The 11,344-nt window shown below is 49.0% G+C and overlaps 1 protein-coding gene across 1 annotated transcript in view; it reads right to left on the reverse strand.

Annotated features, from left to right (window-relative positions):
- Positions 1-11,344, reverse strand: part of hivep2a (HIVEP zinc finger 2a) — a gene marked incomplete at its 3' end in the record, with an annotated part of 134,001 nt that overhangs the window by 52,116 nt on the left and 70,541 nt on the right. Inside the window, exons 4-9 of the mRNA XM_080744793.1 lie at positions 9,748-9,893; positions 6,854-7,902; positions 5,935-6,145; positions 4,708-5,029; positions 2,774-3,548; positions 1,479-2,204 (exon numbers count right to left, since the gene is read on the reverse strand). Of these exons, the coding sequence (XP_080600919.1) occupies positions 1,479-2,204; positions 2,774-3,548; positions 4,708-5,029; positions 5,935-6,145; positions 6,854-7,684 (2,865 nt within the window). The 5' untranslated portion in view covers positions 7,685-7,902; positions 9,748-9,893. The remainder of the gene's footprint in view (positions 1-1,478; positions 2,205-2,773; positions 3,549-4,707; positions 5,030-5,934; positions 6,146-6,853; positions 7,903-9,747; positions 9,894-11,344) is intronic.

An 11,344-nucleotide genomic window follows, 5' to 3' on the forward strand; every position in this document is an offset into this window, starting at 1 on the left:
AAATATTTCCAGGAATTTCATGACCGTGGGAACCCTGAATTTACCAGTAAGTAAGGCCAAAAGTGTGACGTGACGGACTGACAGAGGGACTGACTGAATGACAGACAGCTGGTTTTCATAGTAACAATTCACAATTTACAATTTAGCAGATGCTCTTAATCCAGAGCAACATTTGAAAATAGCTGATCTACAAGCTCACAACGTGTCGCATCGTAGCACATTAGTGAGCTTGTAGATCTGCTATTTATGACGCGTCGCATCGTGGCACGTTAGTGAGCTTGTAGATCTATTTTCAAACATTGTGTACTTTTAATTTTGGTGCTTGTAGATAAATCTTTGTAATAATTATAATTTATATCTGAAAAGTTACTAGTAACTAAAGTTTAAAAAAATTGTAGTGGAGTAAAAGTACAGTATTTTGAATACTAGATGTAGTGGAGTTTGGACATTGGAAATTGGAAATATTGGAAAATGGACATGCTCAAGTAAAGTACAAACACCTCAACATGATACCTAGTGCGGAAGACCACCCATTTTCAATATTGAAATATGTCATTAATATACCTTAGAGGAGTTGTGTGTAAATTTAAAAAAAAAGTTCCCCCTCTTATGTGTTGCCTAGAACTGGAGGATTGATTTTGGAGTTTGTATTGTAAAGTACAACTAGCCCTTACCCGTTCAAAGATATGAGCTCCAAAATGATGTGCAGTGTGTGGGCTATGGGATGTGCACTGCGCATACAGTATATGAGGGATGGAAAGTAACTTTAACTGGTGCTTGCATGATAATATGTAGGAGCATCAATGTAAGAAATACCCGTTTCGTTTAATGGCTACCCCAGCCCGCCCGCCCACCCGCCTGCGCACACACCCGCCTGCCTGCACACACACACACACACACACACACACACACACACACACACACACACACATAGAGAGAGCTGGTTAAACATGTTGCCTCATGCTAGATGCAGAATAGATGTGCCTCATGCTAGATGCAGAATAGATAGTAGATACACCATAAAATAAAAATGCTAATATACAGTATACGATTTGTGAAAGTGACAAACAGGCTTCACAGTTATGTCAGGTGTGTTCATATGCTAATGGTGATGCGATTTCAGATCAATTGCTCCAGCCACTGAGGAGAAACGCTGTTTCAGACAGACAGACAGACACTCACTCACTCACTCACTCAGACATTCGCAAAATTATAGTATAGATGTGTGATGTCATCAAGTTGTGATTTGCAATACAAACCCCAAAATCAATCCTCCAGTTCTAGGCAACACAGAAGAGGGGGAACTTTTTTTTCTTCTTCACACAACTCCTCTAAGGTATATTAATGACAGTTCAATATTGAAAATGGGTGGTCTTCCCCTTTACAGTACTTGAATGTAATTAGTTACTTTACACCACTGTCTGACTGAACGTGCGGGGTTGTAGGATTGGATCAGGCTTTGAAGGTATGGAACCCACCTGTTGCTGCTGCAGCTGCTGCTTCTCCGGCTCCTTGGTCATAGACGCTTCCGTCTCTTTGTCGGGCTTGTCGGTCTCCTCCGTGGTCACCCGGATCTCGGGGACCTGGATGTTGGGCTGCCGCACCAGCTTGTGGGGCATGTGGTAGGGCTGCCCCGGGGAGGCCGCGGCCGACGAGCACGACCCCATGGACGCCAGGTCGCTGTCGCTCTGCGCCTGCTGCTCCGCGCTCTCCGTCCGCATCGGCGTCGACTCGGGGCTCGGCGCGTCCTCGTAGATCTCCGTGTCCGACTGCTCCGAGTACTGGCTGGACAGGGCCTTCTCCACGGGCGTCTGGTAGCCCAGCGCCTGCTCGAAGGACTCGGACTTCTCGAAGGAGTTGGGCCGGCTGAGGGAGTTGGTGTGCTGGATGACGGATATGACGTTGCCCGCCTGCCCCTTCCTGCCGCCGCCGCCGTCGGAGTCAGCGAGAAAGGAGGCCATGTCCTCGGAGCACATGCTGGCGCAGGTGTCGAAGCTGTCCGACTGGCTGTGGCTGTGGGCGCTGTACAGCGAGCCCTTCCCCGTCGGCGTGGCCCTGTCCAGGCTGCCCAGTTTGCACTCGTAGTCGCCCACCATCTCCACGGAGCCGCTGCAGCTGCTGTCGCAGTGGCCCGGGCTGTCCTCCTCGTCGCCCACGCTCTTCTCCTTCCTCCGCTTCCGGTTGGAGATCTCCGACATGCCCACCTTGATTGATTGATTGATTATTTTATTAGACAAAAATGGAGAACAGTACAAGTATGGTCAATACAATTGACATGTAGTAGAGTACGTAAGTAAGTAAACGTAGTAAGTAAAATTAAACACCCCTGCCTTAAAAGAACATCTCAAATAAGACCTTTTACGATCTTTTTTTACGTTGAAAGCCCTCTGTATTTAATTCATGGACATGACAAATAACAAGCAAAAAGTAAAAAAACATTCAATAATATTGCAGTTATAAAAACACTATGTACATGATCGGCGAAACAAGTGGGTGGGGCTAAGGTAAGGTCAGGTGGGGTGCTCACTTCTCGCCTGTCTATGGGAGAAGTGATAACTACCTCCGTCTCTGGCCTCCTGAAAGGTGAGTTTTCAGGGCAGTTTTGAAGGAGGCCAGTGAGCTACATGTTTTAAGGGCGGTAGTCAAGGAATTCCACACCCGGGTGGCAGTGTTGTAGAAGGAGAATTTACCCATATTTGTCTTATGGGTTTGTGTTATCAGATCATTCTGTGCGCTCCCTCTGGTGTCGTGGCTGTGGGTGTCGCTAACTAACCTTGGTGCCGTAGGGGCCGTACGCCGTGTGCTCGGGGATGCCCGGGCTGCGCTCGCCGCCGCCCATCTTCAGGCCCGCGGCCGACGAGGAGACCACGTTCTTGGGCACGTGCCCGTACGCCTCGGCCGCCTCGCCGCTGGCGGCCTCGTGGGCCGAGTGCTCGAAGGCGGCCTGCCGGCGGAGCCCCCGCCGCCCCGCCCCCGGGTAGAAGACGTCGTCGGACGTCATCATCTCGTCGAAGGAGTGGCTCACGCGGATGCCCGGCGGCACGTTGAGGTTGGTGGGCGAGGCGGTGGGCATGGAGTTGCTCCTGATGAGCGGCCCGGAGTCCGAGGGGGGCTCCAGGAGTCCCGTGCTGCTCTGGCAGGGCCCCGTGGGATACTGCTTGGGGTCCCCCGGTCCCCCGCTACCACCGTGCCCTCTGAAAAAGATGCGGTCCTCGGCTATCTTGCCCATGTCCAGCACGGCGCCGGACGGCTTTAGGCAGGCGAAGCTCGCCAGGTCCGGCGAGCCCATCGGCCCGCCGGCCATCCCCACCGCGATGGACTGCCGCGGCGACCTGGAGTTGGGCTTGTAATACCACGTCCGGCCGAACATGATCTCCTCGTAGGACTTGGCGTTGGTGTTGGGCGGGCTGATCTGCTGCTCGGCGCTCTCCGACCGCGAGAAGTAGCCCGAGTCGGTGCTGCCCTTGTCGTGCGGGCTCAGGAGGTTCAGCGACTGCGAGTCGCCGGCGGACGGGTCGATGGAGTCCTGGCTCTTCTTCTCCGTCAGCCTGAGGATTAGGGGTGGGTGAGATGGAAAAATACAATGTCACGGTATTATTCCAAGCGGTATCATGATACACAATCTTATCACATTTCTTTTTCGTGTTGGTTTTTATGTTTATTTTTCAAGTTACTTAACGGAACAACCACCTACAAGGTAACAAAAACCAAAAGAAAGGGGAGTAACAGACCATTTAGACCAGTGGTCCTCAAAGTGGGTTCCAGGGACTCTCTGGGTTCCTTTTGGGAGGTCTAAATTGACCCTTACAAGTATGTAACTCTGACAGTATACTAATGAAACCAAATGGACCTGTAAGGGTCCATTTGGTTTAAGGGTCCATTTGGTTTCATGTGTATACTGTCAGAGTTAAGAAAGAGATCTTGCCATTGTAAAGTTTGAGAACTACAGACCAAAATGCAGGTTTAAATTGAATTCTGACGTGAATCTGCTGTATTAAAAATTCAACAGGATTTCTTTTTATAAGGCTCTCCCTCATTGTATCACACTATATATATATTTATTACCCGACTTGTTTGGAAGCTTGATTCTGATTGGTCGAGCGCTGAAATCAGCAGTGAATTATGAGCGTATAATGACCGCTCCGCTCTATAATTCACCGCTGCCTGATCAACGGCTCAGAGCAGCTGCAGCATTCAGGCTGCACTGCGTGGATTTAGCGCCGTATCCAACATGGCAGCCATGTAAACAAACACACAGCGTCATTTACAACCAAACGTTGCTCTGAAGAATGTTTTAAAAAACATTTGAGGCGAGAAATAGACGACGCAGTAACCGAAAATGGATTCTATTTGATCAGCACTTCCTTGTTTTCCAAGGCGACCGTGTTGCGCTCGGGGGGACGCACTTTCAGCCGTCTGTAAACAAGGAAATACTTTGTTTTGATTTTAGTTTTGAGTCAAATTATTAATTTTATGTATTAGCCGGGTAATAAGTGCTATAAGGTCTTGCTGCTTGGTCATTATGGCTTATATGGACACTTCGGGCTGATAATTCCGAATTATTAGCCCGTCGTGTCCATATAAGCCATAATGACCGCGCAGCAAGACCTTATCGCATACATATATACACAATATCTCTGAAAAGGCATATTGTGGAGACATTGGATCGTCTCAGGTTAATGATATTTATCACCATATCCACCATACCTGAGGGCCAGCCGCTGCTTGATGGTGGGCGAGTCGTCCGGGGCCGGGTGTGCCGCCACTCTGCTACCAGCCTGGGAGCCCGGCATGTGATGGTGAGGGCCCTTCATGTCAGCCTGGGACCCCGGTATGTGGTGGTGAGGGCCCTTCATGTCAGCCTGGGAGCCCGACATGTGGTGGTGAGGGCCCTTCATGTCGGGGAACGGGGGGCACTCCATCCCCGGTGAGGGAACGCCCCCCGGCTTGGGGACGATGAGGAGAGGCACTTTCATGGAGCCCATGGTCAGTTCCTCGGCCGAGTCTGCGTACGCCGGCTCCACGCCACCTGGATAGAAGAGGTGTAGAGGAAGGTGTTAAGAGCGCATAGGAGAGTAGAACAGGGTGTGGTGGAGTCAAACAGAGGGGAGATCTGCTAAATTCCTAAATTGGGCTGTGGCACCCTAGGGTGCTGTGACGCAAGTCCAGGGGTGCCTCAGAAAAAATTGATAATAGGAATTGATCAATATCACTTCATTTTAACCAATTATACTTTTGGACTTGATTTGCACTGTACAGCCTACAGTACACCACAGTCTCTTCACCCAAAAATAGCCGATCTACAAGCTCACAACGCGTCACTAACGCGGCACGTTGTGAGCTTGTAGATCTGCAATTGTTGGTGAATGTTCCCCCCAGAATAGAGATGCTGGGGTGGTTAAACGCCTAGTATGAAAGTTATTTCCGATCTGTCCTAATGGAAATGAGGATTATTCTCTAAATCTTTCCTTGTGACATACAGTATCTTATAGGGGAAGATTTACTATTTGACATAAATGTAAGGTACTGTAAAGTAACAATGTAATTCAGGGGTGCCGTGGATGAAAAAGTTATTTACAGGGGTGCCCTGAGCAGAATAAAGGTGATTTTGATTTAAAAGGAGTACAGTTAAGCATAGTTGAGTAGAAAGTAAAGCAACATTGCAATAAAGTAAAATTACAGGGTACAGGCAGAAAATAGCAGATCTACAAGCTTGTAGATCTGTTATCTACGGAGAGTTTTTCGTAGAGGGAAAGGGAGCAGACCAAGTACAGAGTCAAGTTGACTAAATATTTAAAAGGTTAACTGTCTGAAAAATATGCATTAACGTGAATCCAAGAAAAGATAATGTGTGTCAAACAAGTCTATGAAGCTATCTATGAAAAACCTGCAGACTCCTTCTATGATGAATGTGTATTGCAAAGCTTCTTCTACCTGTGCTCTTGTCAGCTTCGAAGGAGATCTGGGGGATGGGGCTGTGTTTGTCTGCCAGCATGGTGGAGCCCTCCACCAGCCCTTCCTCGTCCGTGTCCGTGCTCTGCTCGCCGTCCGAGTGCGCCTCGGCCTCCCCCACCGACGACGCCTGGTCCATGTCCCCGCCGGCGCCGCGCGCCGCCGACAGCTCCGAGAAGGGGACGAGTCCGGCCTTGATGTAGGAAAAATACAACGATATGTTTCCAAGCTGTATCACGATACACAATCTTATCACGGTTCTTTTTCATTTTGATTTATATGGTTATTTTAAGTTACTTAACAGTACAACAACCACCTACAACATAGGTAACAAAAACTAAAAGAAAAAGGAGTAACAGACCATTTAGACCAGTGGTCCTCAAAGTGGGGTCCAGGGACTCTCTGGGTTCCTTTTGGGAGGTCTAAATTGACCCTTACAAATACGTAACTCTGACAGTATACGAATGAAACCAAATGGACCCTTACGGGTCCATTTGGTTTCATTTGTATACTGTCAGAGTTAAGGGGAAACCTTGACATTTTAAAGTTTGAGAACTGCTGATTTAGACCAAAATGCAGGTTTAAATGAATTCTGCAATGAATCTCTCACTGCGTGAAATTGAATGAATTCGGGAGGGCATATCAGAGCTTATTTCCTCATACTTACGGAAGTATTCTAGAATTTACTTCCCTCATTCCTTTAAGAATACCTCCCTCATACCCAAGATTATAGATACCCTCCCTGAGAGGATATTTGCATATACCTGTATCTGTATTAACAATTCAACAGGATTTTGTATAAGGCTCCCTCACTGTATCACGATGTATACCATATCTCTGAAAAGGCGTATCGTGGAGACATTGTATCAACGATATTTATCACCATATCGCCCACCCCTACCTTGATGGCGTGGGCGTGGGACTTGCGGTGCTTGTACAGGTTGCTCTTGGTCTTGAAGGAGAAGCCGCAGGGCACGCAGGGGTAGGGCCGCTCGCCCGTGTGCGAGCGGATGTGCTTCTTCAGGACGCTGGGCTTGGCGCAGGCCCGGCCGCAGTAGTGGCAGATGTACTTGCCGGGCTTCTTGGGCTTCTGCTCCTTCTTGCCGTAGCCCTCGGCGTCCTCCGGGACCGACTGGCCGTACTGTCCGCCTCCACCGCCGAAAGAGCTGGGTAAACTGGGGGACTTCTGCCGGGGGAACCTCCCACCGGGGTGCCCCCCGGCGTGCCCCCCTGCCGAGTGCCCCGTGGGGTAGAGGTCGTCCGACGGCAGCTGCCCGGCGAAGGGCCAGGCGTGGGGCTCCAGCCCCGGCTGGGGCTTGGCTCCCGACAGGAAGCGCTCGCTCTGGGGGTGCTGGGGGTATGGCTGGCCCAGCTGGTAAGGGTAGCCCCGGGGGAAGCCCTGAGCGAAGGACCCCGGCGGGTCCTGAGATGGTGGCGGGCCTCCCCCGACGGCGCCCAAGGCGGAGGGTCCCAACAAATGCTTCCCCCCGGAGTTCCCGGCGGGCACGTACTTCTGCTGGGCCAACGGGCCGCCGCCGGCCACGCCGCCTCCTCCACATTGCAGGCTCTCGCGGTGCGAGTGTCGCTTGGCCGGGTCGGCGAAAGTGCTTCGTTTGGAGGCGGCGGAAGGCTCCGACACCCACTTCCTCTGCAGGGGCACCTTCTCCCTCGCCGCCGGCTCCTTATTTGGGCATTTCTGACCCCCGGCAGCAGATAATTCATGAGGTTCCATTTTTTTTGGTTATATCCCCACAACTCCCCTCTTTTTAGATTGTTGGGAGGGAGGGAAGGGGGATCGAAATGGGGGTTAAGAGGTTCTGGGAACGTTATACGGTCCTAGAGCTGCCAGGCATGGTGGCTGAAAGCTTGTCAAAGTGCTGCTGCCGAGGACGTCAGTGGAAGACGGGCCAAGTCGTCCATGGCTGAGATGTGCTGACTGTTGAGCCGGGGCTGGAAACAGAGACACACAAAGAGGACGATCAGGGTATTTATACCTAACCAAATCTAACTAAATAATGGAAACTAGAATTGAAAAAAAAAAAAATCATACCTTCATTGTCAAAAATATTTAATAAATTGCTAAACACATTGGTCCATCTTTCCTTTTTTCTCCCTTCTCTTTCTTAAATTTTGAGTAGCCAATCATTTTTCAAATTTTTTCATTTACGCCCTTTTTCGCCCGAATTCAGTCGTTCTCTCCACACACATTCCTGTGTTGGAACTGCTCTCCCAAAGGAGAAGAGCACCACCAGTATTGGTGAGGTTCTGCTAAGGCTAGGCTCTATCAGGAGCGTTGCGTTGTGCCTACGTCGAAAAATGAACCGGGCGAATTTGGCGTCCGACGGAGCACCCTTCATTGATTAAAAAGGGAGTGTTCCCAACGTTGATGTCGACGGGACGCTCTACGCGGAGCCGGGGGGCAACCTTGGTAAATAAATTATGTCTAAAAGTAAAGAAACATACTAAAAGTAAAGAAGCCACAACATTTCGACCTGGTAAGGTCATCTTCAGGGAATACATGGCACAGCAGAAAAACAACCTCACATTTAGGGGGTGGAGAGGTGAGCTCCATTGGAGGTGTGCTTGCAATCAAGTTTCAATCTGGGTGCCCTACCTTGGCAGATAACAATGCATTGTCAATTACATCAATGATATAGGATTCTAAATGTACAGAATATATACAAATATTATGGTACCGGCTCACCTGCCAGTGAGGAGCCCCCACCGGGACCACGTAGGCCCTTTCCCCCTACTCCTCCCAACCAACACTCCCTCCTGACAGTCCGTAGGATTACATCATGCAAGGACCGATATCACCCTCCCCGCCCATCTTCCCTCCCCTAAACACGGGCCAATAGCGTTCGCCGAAACCCGACAGAGCCGGATGCACCACAGTGGGTTCAAACCCACATCCTCTGTGGTGGTGGGCACCGGGCAGGGACTTTACCAGTGACTGTGCCACCCTAACTAGCAAAGAGGGAGGGCGAGTGCCCACGTGCGGCCGGCCCTTGGCTGCGGCTGCTAGCAAACCCATAAGTTACAAGCTCACAGCGCTGTGAGCTTGTAGATCTGTAGTGCTTGTAGATCTGCTATTTTTTGAAAAGAATCATTAACATTTGTGCGAGTCTTTGAATATTTTTGACATGATTCTATAAATGTCTTCTAAATCCTTCTAAATCAGTGGTTCTCAAACTTTCTCATGTCAAGGACCCACACAATTACCGTATTTTCCGGACTATAAGGCGCACTTAAAAGCCTTTAATTTTCTCAAAAAACTACAGTGCGCCTTATAGTCCAGTGCGCCTTATATATGGATCATTCATTGACATTGACATTCCCTTTAGCACAGCTCCATCTGTTGGATGCATAACGCAACGGTAGCGTCTATTATGTGCGCCTTATAGTCAGGTGCACCTTATATATGAAAACAGTTTGAAAATAGACCATTCATTGACAGTGCGCCTTATAGTCAGGTGCGCCTTATAGTCCAGAAAATACTGTACATGTATTTGGCCGCGGACCCTGATCTCAAAATATGTTGTTCCAGGGACCACCCAGAAGCAAATATTTGAGTTACAAATGTTCGCTTTTAAAAAAGATTTATTCAAAGACTTGCAAAAGAAATCACGATTTTTCAAAAATAGCAGATATACAAGCTTGCAGCGCGGCACTCGGTGCCGCGCTGTAAGCTTGTAAATCTGCTATTTTTCAATAGCATTTCATAATTCTAGGCCTAAATGGGTTAAAATAAAATGTAAAAAGGTAATCTAGTGAAAATGTGTAAACTCTACGAACCTGGGTGGAGGTAAGGGTGGTGCTGTGAGGGACAGCATCAGAACGGCTTCTCTTCTCTCTCCACCAAGCTGTCGTGTAAACACTCTGACTGCTGACCCGCCTCTCTCCCAACGGTGCATCCACGAGCCGAACAATCCTCCACTAATCTACAAAAGACCAGAGAACAAAAAGTGTGGAATTAGAATCAGAATTGTCATATCGCAGGTTTACAGGCGTAAAGCAGTGGGTGAAATATATATTTTAATATACATAGTGTCTGAGATAGCAGGCATACTGTACACATCATATTAAGAACATTAGCATCGTATGCAAGTGTGTTACCAGCAGGCAGCAACCATCAGTCAAATGGTCACACGAGCAGCTATCATGTAGATTTCTTTCTTTTTATAAAAACCTATTGACTGTTGAATCAGGGAAAGTGACTAGTAGAATGTATTTGGAGTCCATCAGCCACAGTGTCTGTGTAGATAAGCTACAAGTTGCCCTCAATCCGCGGCAAAGATCTGTGCTAATTAAACCCCCCGGAAATGGACCCTTATTGGTCCGTAGGTTCTGTATCGGAATCGGTATCGACAGAAATGACCCTGAAAATATTGGCTAGTGGCCATCATTTCATGATCGTGCATCACTAATGGATATATCTCGGCTTCTTCTCCCAGATTGCTGTACTTGGTCAGAACAAGCCTTTTTCTACAGAACATAACTAAAGCGGATGAACGCGGATATAATTTTTCTTTTCCGGGTGAACGAAAAGACGATCGCCTGCCACTCCCAAAATCTTGTGTACACGCACGCACACATGGTGCGTTCCTGATGAAGTCGAAAATAAGGTGAAAAACCGCAGCGGATGAATTAATTAATGAATACCTGGCAGCAGGCCTGGAATTTCATCATTTTAGGGGCAAGGCCACTTGGCCTTTGGAGTTGTCTATTTTTTGAGGGCGCAAAGGCCAAATGCCAGGGCAGGAAGGCCATCAAATAAAACAAGATTTTAGTCCATTGAAAGAATTTGTTGAATTTAAGGGTTAGGGATGATTTTTAAATGTAATATGTGGTTCAGTCAGCTGGGGCATTAAGGCCACTGTGGCCTCAGGTCATGCCATTTCTTTGAGGGGCACAAGGCCAAACTGAGGGGCAACGGCGGCCATGGCCTTCATGGCCTCCATGAAATTCCTGCCCTGCCTGGCAGTGAATGTGTTAATGGGAACATGTATGTAAACGCCGTCTACTCTGGGGGTTTTTTTTACAGTGCAAAGGCCTAAATAAAGATCCATGATGCCATGCAGCGTTGTGTGTTTGCTCAGTCGGTTTCATCACAACCTGCAAGTATCAGTGTTTGTTAACTTCCCCCCCTCCCTCCCTCCCTCCCTCCCTCCCTCCCTCCCTCCGCTCAGTGAGTCACTGGTGCGAAGCGACGCCGACCCACGCAGTTCCTAAAAAGACGTATAAATAGCACAGAGTGGAAGTGACGCGGGAGCCTCACACGGCTGAGAGTGTGTGCGCGTGGGCGTCCGAAAGGGCAAGTCATAGAGGAGCGGGGCGAGCGAGCTCTTCCTTCCTTCCGTCCACAATGCAGAGAGAGAGAGAGAGAGAGAGA

The sequence above is a fragment of the Nannobrachium achirus genome (genome assembly GCF_963921795.1).
Source record: "Nannobrachium achirus genome assembly, chromosome: 16".
NCBI lineage: Eukaryota > Metazoa > Chordata > Actinopteri > Myctophiformes > Myctophidae > Nannobrachium > Nannobrachium achirus.